Source organism: Seriola aureovittata, chromosome 16 (genome assembly GCF_021018895.1).
Source record: "Seriola aureovittata isolate HTS-2021-v1 ecotype China chromosome 16, ASM2101889v1, whole genome shotgun sequence".
Lineage (NCBI taxonomy): Eukaryota > Metazoa > Chordata > Actinopteri > Carangiformes > Carangidae > Seriola > Seriola aureovittata.
In genome coordinates, this window is record NC_079379.1 from 2,282,378 (window position 1) to 2,302,036 (window position 19,659).

The following is a 19,659-nucleotide window of genomic DNA, read 5'->3' on the forward strand; positions in this document are numbered from 1 at the left end:
AGCAGGAAAATAAACAGGAGGAGGAAGAGAAGGTGAAAACAGCAGCACATGCAAAAACCTGTGTGGCATCTTTGAATATGAAGAAAATCAGGTTATCCTTACAGAAGGTTAAAACACTGTTTAAATACATTATGAAAACTTTTTAAATGTATTTTATCATGGAATATAGCTTTATGTCATTTCTACTTATGGTTTTATATTACCGGTATTTATTTCCTATATTCTGAAACCAGCACTGGCTAATTATGTTTTAAACGCTGTAAATCAACAGTTTTATGGATAAACAAAGTGAAACTTAAATCCTCCTCAGATTTTATTTTGAACACTACATCTCCAGATCAAAAGTGAGTCTGATTCAACACAACTCATGAGCCACAGATCTAGTTATATTTATAGGTCATTATTCCCCTTTTATAATTATCTCTAATCAATATATTAATAGTGCTCAAACCTAAATGTAACATTATCAACTTTATTTTGTGTTTCGTGTACTTTCATGTTTGTGTATATGTATGTCATGTGATTATATCTTTAAAAAACTGTTTATATCAAGCTGCCAATCATAAGCTGATAATGATGCTGATAGTGTCATCCTTCCTTATGGCTCACACTACAGTATACGTCTGATATCCTCACTGAGGCTGTCAGTTACAGCTAATAGGAAGTGATGAAGCACCCACTTTCCTGGACATGGCGGTCATTAAAGGCTACAGTCAAACACTCTTGTCTGATATTATGAGGGTCAGAGGTTCTAGAAGGAGTCTGTTCAACCTTACTGTCAGATGACCCCTGCCCTGACCTCAGTGGCCGGCGCACTTCATCTCCTTAATGATAGCTCATTACATTAGAGAGGCAGAGGAGAGAGCCAGGGCCAAACAAACTATCACTGACAGAGGAGCGGCGGCCAAGATCTGCTGCAGCAGTCGATGAGACTGAGGAGAGAGAGAGAGAGCGAGAGATGAGGAGAGAGAGAGGGGGAAATAAAAGCACAGAGAAAGAACAAAGAATATAGTAGAAGGGGAAGAGAGAGCTCCACCAACGATCACAGACCTCCACCCCTCATCGTCTCTGAGAGAAAATTAAATATTGATCAATCCGAGCAGCGAGAGACAACGGAGAGAGAAGAGAGAGCAGATATATAAATAAATATATACATCAAGTCGTGGAGGAGGACACACGGGCAAAATGGAAAACAGAGATTTATCTTTCACCACCTTTTTATCTTCATTTTGACTTGCTACACTTGGCCGGGGTTTGACACAAAGTATGCAGGTCTCACAAAGGCTTTATGAAGCCTCACATGTCGAGGGTGATAAACATGTCAACGTCTTCAACGTGGGTGTGTATGGGAAGATGAACTCTCCCTCAATATACATTCAACCACTCTTAAAAAAATACTTTCCATGATCAAAATCTTCCCAAGTATTAGATCTTTGGATTTCGTTCTTGATACATTCTAAAGAACCATTAGAAACAAATACACTTTAAGTCTTGAGGACCTGAGTCATAAAAGCTCTAACTCTTGGGTTACACAGAGAGACGGCCAGAGGAGAGAGGAAGCTATGGAGATGCCTTTGGGGATCATTTTTGTTGCTGCATTCTTCCTTCAGTTGAAGCAGTAAATTCTCAAGAAGCAAATACAGACGATTAAATAGCTTAACCTCTACAAGGAGTTCATGACCTCTGGCTCTCTGTCCATGAAATGACTAAAATGACTGTTTTGACAAAGCAGGGTTATTTAGGGTCAACAATAAAACATTAAAACATGGAGGAAACTGTGGGGGGGGGGGGGGGGGGGGGGGGTCAAAACAAATAAAAAATAAATATATAATATAAAAATTTATAAAAACAAATTAGATCAAAATAAATAAGATCAACTATATTGTGTACTTCCACAACCTACTGAAAACTATATAAAAATAATCAATAAAAATAAATTAGACCGAAATGAATTAGATCAGATATGTTGTAGTGCACTGCACCAACTCCGACATACGTCGCTAACGTACGCTGAAACGTAACCAGGATGTGGATGGAGGAATGGTTTTGTAGGGGGGGATTTAAATTTGATGTGAAACAGAATGAGGCACGAAAATCGTTTCGGTTATCTTGTTTTCATAATCGTTGGAAGACAAAATTGTCACCAAAAATAAAATTAGATTAAATCTCCCTGAAAATTGCATCACAGAAAAACACAAAGGCTAAAAAAGAACAACTAGATCTGGATGACGAGAGAAGACTGGCAAAAACTGATCTGAAACATGCCATGATATCATGTCAAGAGCAGAATTTGTATTCTGCATATTTACAGATGTAAATTCAGTAACATGGTTCAGATGTTCCAGAATCCAATCTTGGTCTTGCATTTGGCGTTCAGGACTTCCATCTTCCTGTCAGTAGCTTCCTACATCAAGAGCCGACTCAGCAAGGCTAAAAACATCTTCCAAAAACGTAACGTCTGGAAGTTGGCACAGTACGGCACCAACACCAAGCTAAGACTCTACCAGAGCTGCGTCCTGTCCACCCAGTACCCTGAACCCTGAGTTGCCAGTAATTGTGAAATTCATTTTAATTATTTGTCTATCAGTCCATTTTCCTTTTGGCTGCTGTTTTCTATTACAAAAAATGTTCTCATATCACATATCTACCTCGTCGGGGCTGGAGGCCTGGTAGGTGCGGTTATCGTCGCTGAAGTCCTGATCGGCCTCAGCGGACTCCGTCTCTCCGTTGACGCTGACGTGTGACTCGTAGACTGGGGTGACGTTGTGGCACAAGGCGATGGCCTTCACCGCCTCGTGGATGCGACTGCTGACACTCTTACGAACTTTCGGGCCGGACGCCTGGGTCTTCCTCGATGGAGTCGTGCTGTTGACGCTGCTGTTGGAAGACTGGGAAGTCACCTGAAATAGCAATGAACAGTGTGAGCAATGGGCTCTATAAATACTCTGTGACTTAAAAAAACAGCATGTACGACCGGAGTACAGTTAAACTCTAATACAGTACAGTTAAACACCGCTTTTATTGATGATTAATTGCTAACATTTCCATAATCTGTTCCTAGAGAAACTACAACAAACCAAACTTACCTTGACCAAATTTAGCTTCACAAACCAAGCTCATCCATGCTTCTAACATCTGAATCATATTAAAAAAACCTCTCTCTTATTTATTATTGAGCACTTTCACATTTATTTTTTTAAATTTTAATTTGGTGTAATTATTTAATTATTTGTTCAGTTATTTATTTAGTTTTTTTAATTTCCCCTTTCTTTTTCAATTGTTTATCTTGGATAATGTTCAAATCCTAAGGACAGTCCTACTTTTATATCAACAGTTTAATACCTGTGAATGTACATTAATATAATTCTATAATCCTTTCTTACTATGAAAATGAGCACTGGTACAACTGTTTACTTTGTGTATAACTTTCTTTTGCTCAATAAAACATATTTGCAAAAAAAAAAAATAAAAAAAAAAAATAAAATAAAATAACCTCTTCAGACTTATTTCAAATGTTGGGACCTTTCCAGTTATTTCCTGCACTATAGGATCTCTGCATGTGACAGACAACTAGATCTGATCCCAGACTTGCAGCCCATCACTCTGACACAGCGAGGGGAGGTGGTGTGTCACCATCTTTATCATGTCATATCTGGTTCGAGCGCCTTTTGTATGTTCCGCTGTTTTGACATCAACCATTACTTAAACTGTGCGGTGACTGGTGAGCAGCAGACGACCCACTGTGCCAGCTGAGTGTGATGGGAGCGATGCGCTCTGCTGAAGCATTCTGGGTTAAACTTATTATTATTATTAACCTTCAATCCTGCCGAGCAGGCGAGAGAGTACAGTGAGGACACAACATGACAACCTGAATTAAGAGCGACAGAATGATCTATAGATATCATTAGGTCAGTCTGTCACACAAATTCAATGTAAAAGAAGAATAACTGAGAATTGTTTTATTAGACTTATTGCATACTAACTTTTTTAAATACTTATGCAGATGTACAAAATGATACTGGGTAAATTTCCAGCTGACCTCTGTACTCTCTTTTCACAGATCTGGGGGAAACTGCATTTTTTTATTCTGCACCTTGGACATGGAATAATCAGCAGAAAGACCTTAGACCTTAGAATTAGATACACTTATATCCACTGGCAACTTTAGGGGCAACATAAAGAAAGTGGTAAATGAGACAGGTACTTGTTTTCTTGAGAGGACATGAAGCTCAAATTGCTGTCATGTGGTATATGTGGTATTTCATGTTTTATTTCCTATATTTTGAGGTGTGGGATGTTTGTACGGCTGCTGTCATGGACAGGTCTCTCTGAAAAAGAATTTTTTTTTTTTTTTTTTAATCTCAATGGGAAGTCCTGGTAAAATAAAGGAAAGTAAATAAATGTAATGTCATGTACATGTAAAAACTGAAACGTTTGCATGATTTAGCCGAATTATTATAGATATAGATTATGAGATGCACCATTACCATTGAATTGTTTTTTTTCTGCTCTAAAAAAAATCAAGTAAAAATTATAGTTGTGCTGGAATGATCAGCTGATTAAATTAACTGTCAGCAATTTTGATAATCAATTATGTAAGTAAAATATTAAGGAAAAATTTCAAACATTTGCTGTTTCCTGTATCTTTAATGTGAGAATTTTCAGATTTTCTCTGTTTTAAATCATTGTAAATTAAATATTTCTGAATTTTCAACTGTTGGTTGGATAAAACAAGAAATCTGAAGAAGTTTTAGAAAACTATAGCATAGTACGTGTCAGCTGAGCAGAGACGTTGCTGCTCCGCCCTGCTTTGGCTGTACAGCTCTAAAAAGACTAGTCATTTTTCATTAGCTGAGATTACATATGAGGGTGTGGGGCAGATGGTTTCAGTGTCGACCAGCTGTTTGGAGCTGGCTGAGAGTGAACAATATCATTCTGTCAAGACTGCAGCCAGATCTGAGCCACCCAGCGAGGAAAACACTCACTTACAGTACAGGGAGTCGCTGAGGGACACCACATGATGAATGAACAATATGGGTTTGTTTCCTGGAAAACTTGTCCTTAGCTAAATATAAAAATTGATTAAACTGATCTACAGGGAGAGGCGGGAATAAGCAGGAAAACCATGGAGTGAAAAATAGTACATTAGTACATTTAGTACATTTCAACGTATCCACTCCTGCACAGGACACTAATGTTCATACTGAAAGTGACGAGTTGGCTTCCCTTTGCTTGATTCTGCCCAGTGTTACAGACTGGGCCAGATATATTTTATATCACTAATGAGAATAAATGAATTTTTGTTAAAAGACAGGAAAAAGTACAAAAGGACCACTTCAAAATCGCCAGCATGAACAATACCAGGTTCCTGAAACTGAAGCTGCTAAATGAAACTCAGCCATTATCCATTTTATTATTTACACCTTTTCCTACTGTCACATGTCAGAAAGTCCTGAGGTTTTAATGATCAGACAAGGAGTTGGAATTCTACAATTATGCACAAATTACATGCTGAAAATATAAAGGCTGATTCTGATACTTTTTAAGAGTCAATATTCTTCAATTTGATTGTTCAAGGGCACAAGATATAATAAGATATATATATATATATATATACACATATGTATGTGATGTTTAAAAATTTAGAAATGTAGAAATGCAGACTTTTGATGTCATATTTTCTCTCTTACAGTGGATGGTATATTGCCACACAGTAAAGCTTTGGTTTTATTTGACCTGCTCATTAACACAATCACATTAACAAAAGACTGTTGACAGCATTTTAGTTGACAGGATCGAGGTTGTGTTTATGGTCAAGGTCTGAAGGGTCTCAGGTTTTAAAGTCTTGAATCAATCAAGTTCTTTTGGGACATTTAGGTTTTTTTCTGTGAACACCTTTTTTGAAGCACCTGCCTTCATTTATCACATTGTATATTGGGTAACAGGACAACTCACCTGTGCATATGACTGGACTATGTGGTTCTGTATCTCATCCATGGTGTCAGTGCCATAGGAAACTGTTCCCAGGTGAAGCCGCTTGAAGATCATTTCATTCTGTGTCAGAGTGCCTGCGATCAGAAGACCAGGTGTTTACAAACCAACAGACCATAAAGAAAATACATCACCTACACATGACTGTTGGTTTCAAGTTATTCATGTTATCACTGCTCTTACTTGTGTGACGGTAATTGCGGCCAAATGTTTAAGACACATCAAAAGCATCTAGTGCAGGGATGCCATGGTTACGGCCCGCGGGCCGGACCCGGCCCGATTGAACATCACATCCGGCCCGTGGGTTGATATGGGAGAGCATTTTTTTTTTTTTTTTTTAATTTAATGTTTTATTTTTTTATTTTATAAAATTTTTTACATACTTTATTAATCCTGCGGAGCTGCCTGTTGTGAGCACAGAGCGGGAGACAAACAGCGCAGTGAGCCCCCCTCCTCCCCTCGCGTGCGGACGATATAGCAGTGATACCAGTGAAAGAGACATCGCCCATCCCTAATTGATCAGCACTCAGCATTTGTTTATTGTTGTTGTTCATTTAAACTAGTATGCACAGAGAGCGCGAGGGGGCGGGCGAGAGGGAGAGGGAGAGGGAGAGAGAGAGAGAGAGAGAGAGAGAGAGAGAGAGAGCGAGTGAGCAAGTGTGAGAGCTAGAGTGAGCTCTGCGGTCTTGGCCATTAGTTCATGTTATTTTTATGTAGGTAATATGTTGTCAAATATGTTTAAACTTAAATAAACTAGCCTACCTATACAGTAGTTATGTCTCATTGTATTAGTTTGTCCTGGTATTGATGTGATGCGCGTCATTGAATAATGCGCAAATAGATATTCAAATAGTTTGAATATATATGTTTTTTAGAGGGAATATTCGAACGTCATTTTTGAGCAGTTTTGACAGCCCTAGCATGGATCGGACAATGTTACGTTTTCAGAGGGTACTGTAACTTGCTTTAGGCTTCTATGTAATTGTAGGCCTCATTGTGAGGCTATTGTGGTGCCAATGCAATTTCTTTTTGATGTGTAGGCCTTAATGAATCATTTCAAACAGTGATGTTGAGTCAGTGTTTGGTCTTTTCAGTTCGAAAGTGTAATTTGGCCCGCTGAGGTCTGACTTGAAAAAAATCTGGCCCCCTGACCAGTTTCACACTGGCATCCCTGATCTAAAGTATAAGTCCAGCAAAAAAAAAAATAATGACATCATCATTAGACAGTCATTTTTCTGACATAACAAAATGTAAGCAACAATTGTGGTACTCAAGACTTCACAGCAATTATGACAAAATTTCACACAAATGGTAAATATTTTATGACTGTGGATAAACAGGGATGTAACCTGAAACTAGTCTGAGTTGCGGAGGAGGTGATTCTAGTTTTTCATAGAACTGTGACCATGATAAATACTAAGCAGAACATTTTATAGTTAAAAAAACAATCAAACTATGTAACTCAAATCTAGTTTGGCATTTTTGTACATTGCAATTTCTTTTTCTGTCTCATTGGACATATAACAAAGTTAATAATAAGCTAATATCAGCCGATACATCAGCATGGATAATTTGATGGCCTAGCTGAGAAAAGCTGGATTTACGTAGCGTTTATAGTCAATAATAACATTGGGTTTCCTGGTTCAGTTCTTCATTTAAATGTAATCTTTGTTTTCAAACACTTTCTGAATAACCAGAGACAAAGAAAATCGAATCAAAGTAAAAAAATACTTCTGCTCTGCAAACACAAAGCTGTGAAAACATGTGGAGTAACGAAGTATTTCAATAAAAATATCAGCAGTTTCAGTTCAGGAGTAAAAATACATCAGCTGCGTCTCAATCATGTTGCCAATACTTCATAGCACAGAAGAAAAGATATTAATTTATCTCTGACAGACAGACAGACACACACACACACACACATATACTGTAGGAAGCGGCACATGTGTCCTCAGAGGACTGCCTACAATGCATCATGGGACCTGCAGGGTGGTGTGACTGCCTTCTCACTGACCTAATCTCATTACCAATATGGACTGCATGTCCTCTCTAATTAACAGACAAGACACAACATTGCATACAAAAAGACTGAGTGAATGTTCAGATGCTAAAAGAACAAAAAACAAAAAACAAACTGAAAACGAGGGCAATGGCTTCGTTTAATGGATGTCTGCTGTCAGAGTGTGTGCTGATAGAGCGTGAAGCTGATTAGAGGACATCTAACTTCCAAAAACATTAGAGCCACAGGGTTAACCAATTCTAATGGATTGATTGTTTGTTCTTCTCTCCGTGTTCTCTAACTATCAACCTGGATAAATTGGCTGTGCAGCTAATCTGTTCCTACCTAGATCAGCGTGCCGAGACAAAGAAGCGCGTTAGGACCTTTTTATCACTCGGTGTAACACACTGTGTTACGTTTGTTATTAGAGAATCAGGCCGTGATAGTGAAATGAAGGAAGATGATGGAAGACTAAATAACACCTGGAAATTCTTAAGATATTTGGAAACTTTAGTTGACAATTTTACAATTTAAACTAGAATCACCTCCTGGTGGTTGTCTGCCTCCTCCACTCAGACTACTTCCAGGTTACATCCCTGTTTATCCAGAGTCAGAGAAAATATGAACCATTTGTGTGAAATTTGTCATAATTGCTGTGAAATCTTGAGTTAAAAAGTGTTTTGTGAGGCCAAATTTGAAGAAATTTCCTCAGGGTGTTACGGAGATATTGCGTTCACAAGGCCAAAACTGTGGCGTCACTGTGACCTTGACCTTTAACCTTTGACCACCAAAGTCTAATCAGTTCATCCATGAGTCCTAATGAATGTTTGTATCAAATTTGAAGAAGTTCCGTCAAGGCATTACTGAGATATCGTGTCCAGGAGAATGAGACGTACAACCTGAAAACAATATGGCTCACCGGCGGGGAGACATAATAAAAATGGCAAAATATTGAGGTGATTATATATAAAACATTGTATTCTGCAGTGATGTGTGACTGACTCACCATCTGTTCAGCAGGTGGTGATTATTTGTTGTGCATTTTATTGGGTTTACTACATGATTTGGTTTATCATGTGCATCTTTTTGAAAACATTATGTCAGTGGAACATCGGGTTCCACTCACTTCTTACGATGTTGTAGCTCTTTTGAGTCACACACATAATATGCTTCATAGCTGGTATTCTTGCTGATACTGCTTTGATCAAGGGTTGAATGAGTGCTACACAACAGTGCCGATGAAGCATAAAACTGGACAAAAGAAGTTCCCAAAAGAATTATTGTTGAACATGAAACCTAAAACCTACATTACACACATACAATACTGTCACCCTGCTCATTTCGAGACAGATCTTTGATGTACGATGATCATTTTTCACAATTATAATTTTGCTTTAATTCAAGTACCAACAATCTTGTGTGACTATAATCTCCTACCTGTCTTGTCTGTCAGCAGGTAGACCAACCGGCCGAGTTCTTCAGGGATGGTGCTGGTTCTCACTACTGTGCCGGGGATGTTTTCATCTTTCATGATCATCCAGCCGTACGCCGACTTCCCCATATCCAGATTGACACGCAAGCTAAACATGGTGGGGAAAAACACATAAATCTTAACAGAGTAAAACAGTAAAACAGAAACAAAACTGCAACAAACACTGAATTGACAGATTATATTTTCATATCAAAGAGGTACTCTCTTTGAGTTGAAAGCTGAAAAAGAAGCAGATGGAAAACTGGTGTTTCAAAACTGATACAGTAGATTCTCATTTTTTCAATTTTTTTTTCCATTTAGAATGTTTTCCATTTTGACGCAACATGGTCAAAAAAGAAAAGAAAATTTAATAAAAATCAGCGTCCTGCTTCACTTTTTGGTTGTGAGAACAAAGAGCAGCTCCATTTCAGAGAACGGCAAGAATCACAGAGTGAAGTACCTGATGGGGATGATGTAAGAGAAAAGCACGATGAATCGGAAAAGGTTGCGGAACCACGGACCCACAAACCCCTGCAGTGCTACCATGACAACAGAAAGAACCACCTGGGCCAGGAACAGGGCCTTGGTGAGGCGGTTCAGCTCCAGATCCAGAAGGCCGACCTTTTGGGGACAAAAGGTCAGCGGTCAAAGCCAGCAGATATTACAAAATGAGTGTGCTACCCATTTCCTGGTCAGAGTAAACTGTAAACTGTAGAAATAATTTGAGTAAGATCTGAGGAGGATGTGTATTATGTTTGATCCACAGCTGTGTTTCCATTGAAAAGCACTTACACAATTCATAAACTTACAAAAAATAAGCACAAACTCAAGATTAAGAATAAACATCTTGTTTCTAGAAGTCTCTTTGTAATTTTCCCATCTGCTCCCAAAACCAAAAAAAGAAAACCAAAGCAAAGCCAATGAAAGACATTCTTGCAAACCGTGTGTGTTCGGCATAAATAAGTTTATTGGTGGCATTATTTTGTGGTAAACTACGAACACGTCATGCTGAAGTTTTGTCCTTGAATGCAACAGAACGTCAAAAGGCCTCACAGACAGAGAGAGTTCCCATATTGAGAAAAAAAAAAGACAAAAACAAGGGGTCAGAGTTGTCTTATTTTTCGAGTGTATCTCCCAGCCAATGGAGCATGTGGGAAAAAGATGTCAAATAAAGAAGCGCCCTTCCCCTTTCTGGCAGCGTTCACAGCAAAGCCCGGTACACAGAGGGCTTTCATCTGACGCACCACGCTTACAAAAACACAAGAACATAACATCTCTCCTCCCTCAAATAAAAGGAACTGCTCTGAAAAGGAGGGGAGGGGCGCAAGCACATATAAAAAGCAGGAAAATTCCTCCAGTGCCTAAAACCCCCACCAAACCCATTCCCCTGAGGACTGGGAGAGCTGGGAGACCAGTGTGACTGATTTATCAGTTGCTGTTAAAACTCCCAGTAGCAGAGTGTGGAGCAGGGAAGGGAAGGGTTAGGGGAACGAGAGGGTGGCATCTCCCCACCCCAGCGCCTCACTACATGGTTCATGGTTGAGCTATTGAGAAAAATAGGGGGTTTGGGTGGATTAAAATGAAGAAAAATTAAGACGGAGAGCACAGTGCATGCCTGAAAAGCAAAGGATCCCCTTCTGCTCGAACAATGGCTGGTCTAAATTTTCCAGGCCTTGCTGGGGATCAGATGAAGTCATTATTCATTCAGTCAAGGGGGGAGAAAAGGACTCAATTACCTCAACCTAAAGATGCTATCAATGAATAAAAGTGCATATTTTACTCCATTCATCTCCGAGCCATTAAAAGTGAAAGGAATGATTCAATCTGCCTGTGTGGCTTGTATTTTAGCATGTGTGTGAAGTCTGATGAAGGATTGCAGCCCCCTCATGAATATTCATGAGTTAAACCCAAAGAATATCTGGACTTCAGTCTCGGGCTGCCACTAACAACTATTTTTCTAACGATGAATCTATCAGCTTTTTTTCAATCTAAACGATTAATTCTGACACTCTGACATGGTCACTAAGCTCAGATTCAGGCCTAAACATGTTCCCAAACTTATTCAGTGTAACTTCTCAGGCAGCAGCAACCACTTTATGACTTTATGAGTCTTTATCAGCTACAAGGACCAAAGATATTAAAAAGCTCTGTCTACTAATGAAGAGACACTTACACATGAAGTAATCCTTCACATGTTTGTGACTGAGCTCACTGTGCGCCATCAAAAATAATAATCACAAAAGGACACCGGTTAAACAAGACTTAGAGTGAAGTGATTTGAACTGTGATGTGCTCATCTTCCCAAAGTCAGACACCAACCAGCTGATTTTATCTTTATCTTATCCATACACTTATTGATACAGCTAACACTATTATTGGTCATTTTTTAAAAAAAGAATAAATTCAGAACAGGATTAGTCTCAGCCAGCTGCTCAGTTTACAACAATCTGACACATTTTAAGATTCGTGGTGAACTGAGATAATCAGTTGGACTTGCATACAGACAGTTTTCCTTTTAGCTTCTCCTATCAATTCGCTATTAGCTTAACTAGCGCCATGTTGTTGTGTAAAAGACACCGGGAGACGGCGGACAAAATTTGTTGTTAGTGTGTTTGTTGCTTATTGAACAGGTGGTTGGATAAAGTTCTTATTGGCCTTTTACTTTTTATTGCACTTATAGTAACGTGAAGTTCAGTGATAGTTGTCGTCAACTCCAGCAATCTTCAGTCATCTTTACTTCACCAGTATGCAGCCCAGAAAGCAGAGGACAGAGACGCAGTGCGAGCATAAATGATAAACAGAAAAAAATAAATATATGGCGGTTAATAGTGACTGGCCGCCACAAATAAATCAATGTACGGGAAATCGATTTAAAATCTTGATGTCAATTATGGCGACTAATCTTCAGTCAGCGAGTCTTGTTTTGTTTAGTGAGTGTGACACCAGCAAATCGAGGAAGTCGACACATTAAACTGAAATTGATTTTTCAGATCTCAGTCAACAACTTTTAAGTTTCCATTTTTTTCCCCAGAGTAAAAGTGTTGAGAGATGTGAAGAGAGCAGAGGACTGAGACCGGGATATGTGCTTCAAACAAACAATCTTTATTGAAGAGCAGCCGCTTGTCAAATGACATTGTTCTCTCTCTTCACTCTGTCAAACAATCCTGAGACAAAGAGTGAGTCTATGTCTCACGTCCTGTCAGATTGATCAAGTACAGGCATTGTCCTGCCCAGTGTCACAACAGATTATATGAGGCCAAAACGTTCCTGCGACTTTAGCCGCACTGTATCGACTTTCTCCCGCAATCTCCAGTCTCCATATTGGCACTTCTGACATCATCTCCTTGAAATATTGAATTCCTCTCAGCTGGCGGGCTTACACAAAACACCAGCCCCCGCCGTTCGACCGGCCACATCAGCGTTCTTAATAAAAGACACTGGTGTCAAAACTGTGCTGCAGCAGGAAGGGAGCGCCTTGTGCCAGATAGAGCGTTAGAGGTGCAGACAGCTGTAGGTGATAAAGTCACTGCGTGGCCAAAACACAGCAGCCTCTGAGATCCTGCTAATGCCCGCCTCTATCAGCTGGCCCGTGTCTATCTAAACCTAGCCATGTTCCAGTAAAATCTTATATTTAGATTCAAATTTTCATTAATCTCCTCAATCTGGGGACAAAACGCTCGATGGGGATTCTGTGGGATTAACTTTCTGCTGAAAATGTCATTTAAATCCTCGGTTAGTTAATTTCCCTTTTGGTTAATTAGCAACTGGCACTGACCTTTAGCATTGACAGGTCTAACGTTATCTAGAAAGTCAAGGTTAAAAAACCACCTTGCCATAGTGATTGATTAGTGATTAGAGGCAGGGAGAGAAAAGATGGCATGAGGGGAACTTAGAACAGATGTTACTTTGTGTGTGTGTGTTTTTTTTACCCTCTTCAGCTTTTACAAAACATTCATGTTTATGCTGGAATCACCTCACAGGCCTTTAGTATTTAGTGCTTTAGGAAACTCATGAAACATATCTTAATCTCTCAGACCTGTTCTTATTAAAACTGTTCCGGAATCTTTCTCCCAAAATCCAGGTAAATCTATCAAAGTGATGTTAGTTTTGTGATTTAAATAGTGACAAAACAATTAATCAATCGACAGAAAATTTATCAGCAACTGTTTCAGTAATTGATCAGTTATATTTTTTAAACATAAATCTGAAACATGACTTAGTTCCAGCTTCGGTGACGGTTTCCTGCTTTTCTTTGTCTTTTGTGACAAACAAAACAATATCTTTGTGTGTTTCAGAACAACAGATCTGAAGATGTCATCTTGAACTTGAGCAATTTTTTGTGACCTTTTGAACACTTTACAAACCAAACTATGAACTGATTGAAAACTTTATCTGCAGATTAATCAATAAGGATAGTAGTATAAAAGTATAGTATAAAACCGTACAGTATAAAATCATGATGAAAAAAAACAAACAAAACAAAACACGTTTTCACTTCCCCTACAAATGAATACATTTACTAAGTTATGGTCAAAATGGGTTTCTATGTATGACGGAGTTAACAAATGAATTGAACCTTGGTTGTTTGTCTGTTGGTTGGACGCCTATTTGTGTATGCTGGTATGTGTATATATATATATTTCTAGTCTTTTCTTTTTCTTGAAATTTAGAAAACTTATTGGATTGTCTCCCAAAACATTAATGCAGACAGGGGTCAAAATTTAAAATACATCCCTTTTTCAGATTGTAAAATAGTTATGGGAAATTCTATTGAACACATTTTGTTTAAAAAAAAAAAAAAGAAAAGAAAAAGGATGTTGAGAAATGAAGGATTCTTGGCGACACTGTTCATTTGCTGTTGACTTATACTACTTTGTAACTGCAAGGCTGTATCTCTGTAACTGGTGAAATGTTCTCAACTATCCACTAAATGAAGAAAAAAAGAAAAGAAAAAAAGATCCCAGAAGTTGCCGACTTTTCTGCAGAAAGACAAAAACTAAGACGTGTTCACCTTGTTCTTGGCGTAGGACGTGTTCAGGACGCTTCTGGTCTCCTTGCCTGTGTAGATCACCACCCCGATCACCGTGCCTGCCAAGGGGAGAGACAAAGAAAGTTAATGCTGCTCATTAACTGAACCTCACCCCCACCATCTCACTCACACACACACACACACACACACACACACACACACACACACACACACACACACACACACAAACAAATATACATGGACACACTCATCTTGGTCAAGTAAGATGAACTGCATGAGAGGAAACACAATAAGGCTGAGCTGAGGCAGTTTTGTCTCATCGCCACTCAAGCCGACAGACAGGAGTTTAATACGCTTAGACTCTCAGGGCCTTCAGCCGCCCAATGGAACCTCATAAAACCTGATCAATATGCTTCCATCTTTATTTGCCAATTCATTACGGTGGCCTTATTACAAAGGATTAATGAGTCATTAATATTAGATGAGCTTAATGGGAGAGCAAAGGCACTAATAAACCTAAATACTGCCCCTGAAATGCCCAAACTATAAAAATGGCAAGAAAGTTAAAAGTGGGCAGAAAACAATACAAGGGAAGTGAAGTGCAGACAGAAAAAGGAAGACTCTAGAATCACCTCCTGGTGGGTGTCTGCCTCCTCCACTCAGACTAGTTCCAGGTTACATCTCTGTTTATCCAGAGTCATAGAAAATATGAACCATCTGTGTGAAATTTTGTCATAATTGCTGTGAAGTCTTGAGTTATGGCTAAAAATGTTTTGTGAGGTCACTGATCTTGACCTTTGACCACCAAAATCTAATCAGTTCATCAATGAGTCAAAGTGAATGTTTGTGCCAAATCTGAAGAAATTCCCTCAAGGCGTTACTGAGATGTCGCATTCACAAGGTCAAAACCACGTCTTGTGAGGACACTGTGACTTTGACCTTTGGCCACAAAAATGTAATTAGTTCATTCTCGAGTCCTAGTGAATGTCTGTGCCAAATTTGAAGAAGTTCTGTCAAGGCGTTACTGAGATATTGCGTCCATGAGAATGAGACAGACAACCTGAAAACAATATGGCTCCCGCTCTGTCTCCAGTGCGGAGCAATAAAAATCAAACAGTTGTTACAGGACGAGAGGAAAACGGTGATAAATTGCTCTTGCTGACTTCTAACTAAATATTGAGTGGTTTGACAAATGGTGTGCGGCTCAGCATGATGCGCGGATTCAATTTGAATATGTGAGCAACTAATTCTCTCATCACAGCTGGACCAGAGCCCGTCAGAGAGTGAATACACGGTGATCGGGGGCCAGTTCAAGTGCCCAGAACGCCACTGTAGAGGCGATGAAGTGTCTGTCAAGAAGAGGCTTGTGAGGGACAATGACATTCCCAGGCGGAGATGATGTAAGGGGTCTAAGTCAGGCTTTTTGTGTGTGTGTGTGTGTGTGTATGTGTATATGTGTGTTTGTTCTTCTGGTCAAGGTCAGGCCAGAGAGGAGAGCAACACCGCAGATCAATGGTGTGGCCGTCACTGGGAGCGTCACAAACACTCTCAACTGACACGACTGTTTCCGTGGGGAATTGCTGGGTTGAAGCGAGGGAGGATTACCTCAGCTGTGGCTTTTCTTCAGTTCTTCAAACAAGCACAAGGCAGTATCAAATCAAACACCTTCAAGGCTCAATGCCATGGATCCTTTGTGCAACACAACTTGAGAACAAGATGAAGTAGAATCACTTAAATCATAAAGACAAAAATGAGCAGGGACTGGTTTTGTTTCTGTTCAAATGTTCTACAAGTTTAAAGCAAATTTCTAAAATCTCAACAAAATAATAAGTTAGAATTTAGTTCAGAATTAGTCTGTGTTTCTTTTTATCTAATTTAAAAATCCAAATGTCATCTCTTCCGGTCCATGTTTCCGCTGCTGTGTCGCTGGATGGGGTTGACATTCAACAAGGGCCTCTGTCTGGACTTGAACCAGGGTCATTGAGGTTACATACACTCCTACCACCCATCATTCCTCTCTATTAAGCATGCATCAACACAGTCAGTCATTCTATAGTGTTATTGGAAACCAAAAGTTGTTCACTTACCAGATGCAACAACTGTGCTCGCCCAGAGAGTGTTTTCAATGCTCAGACTCTCGTGGATCTGTGGGTCTGTGTCCTCCTACAGCAGAAATAAAATACAAAAAACGTAACTTTGAGTGAGTTTACCTGTTGGTTTGACTGTTATTTAGCATTAGCATCATACCCTGTTTTATACTGAAAATGTGTCTCTAAATCCGTCTATTACTGTAGACGATGAATTCTACCTAGTGGCAACAGAGAGAGATCTGCTTGGAGGAAAAACCTCAACATTGTGAATTTATTTCTGCAATTAGCCAACTTCTAATTACCATTGCTCAGTGTCACCCTGGAGCAGATAGGAAAAACAAAACCAGGAAGTCATGAGTTTTGCTTTTAGACAGCATAACAGAAATTTACAGCTTTTCACGTTTTGACTGAGTTTAATTCTGAGCACTCTTACATTAATTACAGGGCTGCACAATATGCAAAAAAAAATCATATTGCAATTTGAGTTGGAATGGTCATTTTTTTCCCCATTTCATTTTCACTGAAAAAAATATAAGAAATTATAATGAAGTGATTTTTGTTGGTCTCGTACCAAACAAACATGTTCCGTTACATCTGGAGAATATGATGTGTTGGCTGGAGCGTCTCTGTAGCACCACAGCACTGATGGTGCTAACAATGCACAACAATGTGACACATTTTACCTTCATCAAAAAAAAACATTTGGATATTGCACTTGGCCATATTGTGATTTGGATTATATTTCCATTAACTGTGAAGCCCTAATTAATTATTATATAAGAAAGATGGTAAAAAGTTTTTTTATTCTGAGCTTAATCAACCTTGTTTGTTTTCAGTATTTATAGTAATGTCTATGGGAATGATTTCTTTCTTTTTTCTTTTTTTTTTTTTAATATAAAACAAATATTTTAGCTGTAAAGAAGTGAGCTGAGCTGAGACAGTCTACACAGCCTGACCAGAATGGCCGGGCTCTGCTGTGCCATTAATTTCCAGAAGCACCTGACACAGTTGTGCAGACTGTAGCGATACAGTAGTCCCTTTATCAATACTCTGACTAGATTTGGCTCCTTTTAAAAACAGTATGGAGAGTGCACGTAGATGAGATTTCAGTGATAAATGAACCCCTGGGGAGCCTCCTGTTTCTCACCCCCCCCCCCCTTGCTTAAATAAAGACAAATGCTGAAAATGGCATGAGTCAGGAGTGCAGGGTCAAGGCTCCAGTTTCGGCTCAAATGGCTTTCACTGATATGATAATTATGATACCTAAGCAGCCACATCCTGTCAGGAGAGGTGCATGAAAAATAAATGGCAGTTTGCAGAATGCTTGACCGCTCTGACATTGGCATCATACTACGGTGTTCATAACTGCAGAGGGTCTCAGTGAAGACCACAGAAACAAAGCCACAATATCCGCCTCCAAAAAAAGGAAAAAGAAACCCTCATACATAGGTAAGTTCATTTGCTGCGGATCTGTGGGAACCCATTTTTTTCCCATCCTGCTCAGACTAAAAGCACACGCTATGCAAAGGAAGGCCGCGGAGGATGAATGAGCGGAGGAAGTGCTCGCTCACTAAGCCTGGTGTGTGGCCAAGAGTGAAGACGGGCCACAAAGCCTCCCTTTGTACTGGAGCTCTCCTCTCTGTGGGGGCTGCGCTAATCTGCTATTAATAAAAAAAAAAAAAAAAAAATCACTGAGCAACAAGCAAGACGGGATAGAAGGAGCTGGAGCTGCGAGAACCTGCCTGTGATGTAAGAGGCATGCCCACTAGAGATAACAACGGACTCCGGATGGACACACAAGCTCTCATTGTTGCCATTTGTCAACACATCGTAGTGATAGACATCTTCTATGTCAATCCAGTCTCTATAGAGAAAAATCTGCATGTGTTTAAGATTTGTTTTACAGGTTATAAATATGTCAACGAGCTGTTGTACCCTGGTGAAGTTCCCCTCGAAACTGTGGATGTCCAGCTGAGGCTTCTGGGCGTAGACGTAGGCACTGATGGAGAAGAGGTCCTGAGACAAGGAGACATGGCAGAGACAGAAGAGATGAATAAAAGTCTCATTCAACTAAATTGCCCATGTTTTACCACACAGGATTTCTTTTCTTCTAGGCATTAAACTCACATTTTGTGTTTAACAATGTTTGAAGTATATAAATTCATGCTCATTCAGCTGCTGCAGTAATGATAAACCACTTCAGATGAGTGCTGGCCAAAGATATATAAATATAGGTGAGCATGAAAATTAGTACCTGACCATGGAAATTGTAGTTTGATGAAATAATCTTAACCTGAGTTCAATTTACAATCAAAACTCAAAATATTCTTCCATGAAAAAGCGAGTAAAAGGACCTTCAGTGGAGGTTTTTTGTCAAAAGACATACAAGTTTCTATAAAATCTGAATTTAAATGGGCCCATGAACCATTTTATTTTAAAATAAATCAAGCAAAAGAAGAGAAAATGACATTAAACTGTTGAAGCAGTTTGAAATATCAACAAAAAATAAACAGAACCTCAAAGAAGACACAATAATACACAACAAACCATCAGTAAGACTGCAGCCGATGACCCATCAAGCAACCAATACCAGCCTCCCCCCCCCTATAGTGGAACAAAATTGATTGTAAACATTAAATTATTCAGGCAGGCAGTGCTGCGGCTCTGCAGCGAGCAGGCGGCCCTCACTCATGCTCAGATAGTGTTCTCCTGGTGAGAACATGGGCAGAGCGGTTAAAGAGGAGCAGGCAAGATTATTTTACTGAAACCCCAATGGAGAGTCGCGTTGCTCCAGCATTTACAGGCGAAAGGCTCAGAGACTCTGAAGAGACAGCAGTGAGGCTGATGAACATATATCACCCTGATGAAGTTTATACTGTAAGCGTTGCTGGGCTTTTGAGCCCTTCAAACTTATACGCTCAAACAAACTAGACAGTTTTAGTAGTTGAGAGCAGACACAGGAATATAGAGAACGGAAAATAGATTCCTGGGCGGAATTGATGCAGAGATCCGTAGAAGTTTCTACCAGGACATTGAGAAGTTAGTAAATCAACAGCCACATAAAGACGATTACAAAATCAGCCTATTACCATTTTTAAAAAATTGCAAGAATTAAAAA

At 39.3% G+C, this 19,659-nt stretch overlaps 1 protein-coding gene across 2 annotated transcripts in view; it reads right to left on the reverse strand.

Annotated features, from left to right (window-relative positions):
* atp9b (ATPase phospholipid transporting 9B) overlaps positions 1-19,659 on the reverse strand; it is a 47,963-nt gene that overhangs the window by 12,435 nt on the left and 15,869 nt on the right. For both annotated transcript variants that reach the window (XM_056399208.1, XM_056399209.1), the window contains exons 9-15: positions 18,477-18,557; positions 16,539-16,614; positions 14,473-14,549; positions 9,922-10,082; positions 9,428-9,570; positions 5,956-6,068; positions 2,649-2,900 (exon numbers count right to left, since the gene is read on the reverse strand). In XM_056399208.1, coding sequence (XP_056255183.1) covers positions 2,649-2,900; positions 5,956-6,068; positions 9,428-9,570; positions 9,922-10,082; positions 14,473-14,549; positions 16,539-16,614; positions 18,477-18,557 — 903 coding nt within the window. The remainder of the gene's footprint in view (positions 1-2,648; positions 2,901-5,955; positions 6,069-9,427; positions 9,571-9,921; positions 10,083-14,472; positions 14,550-16,538; positions 16,615-18,476; positions 18,558-19,659) is intronic.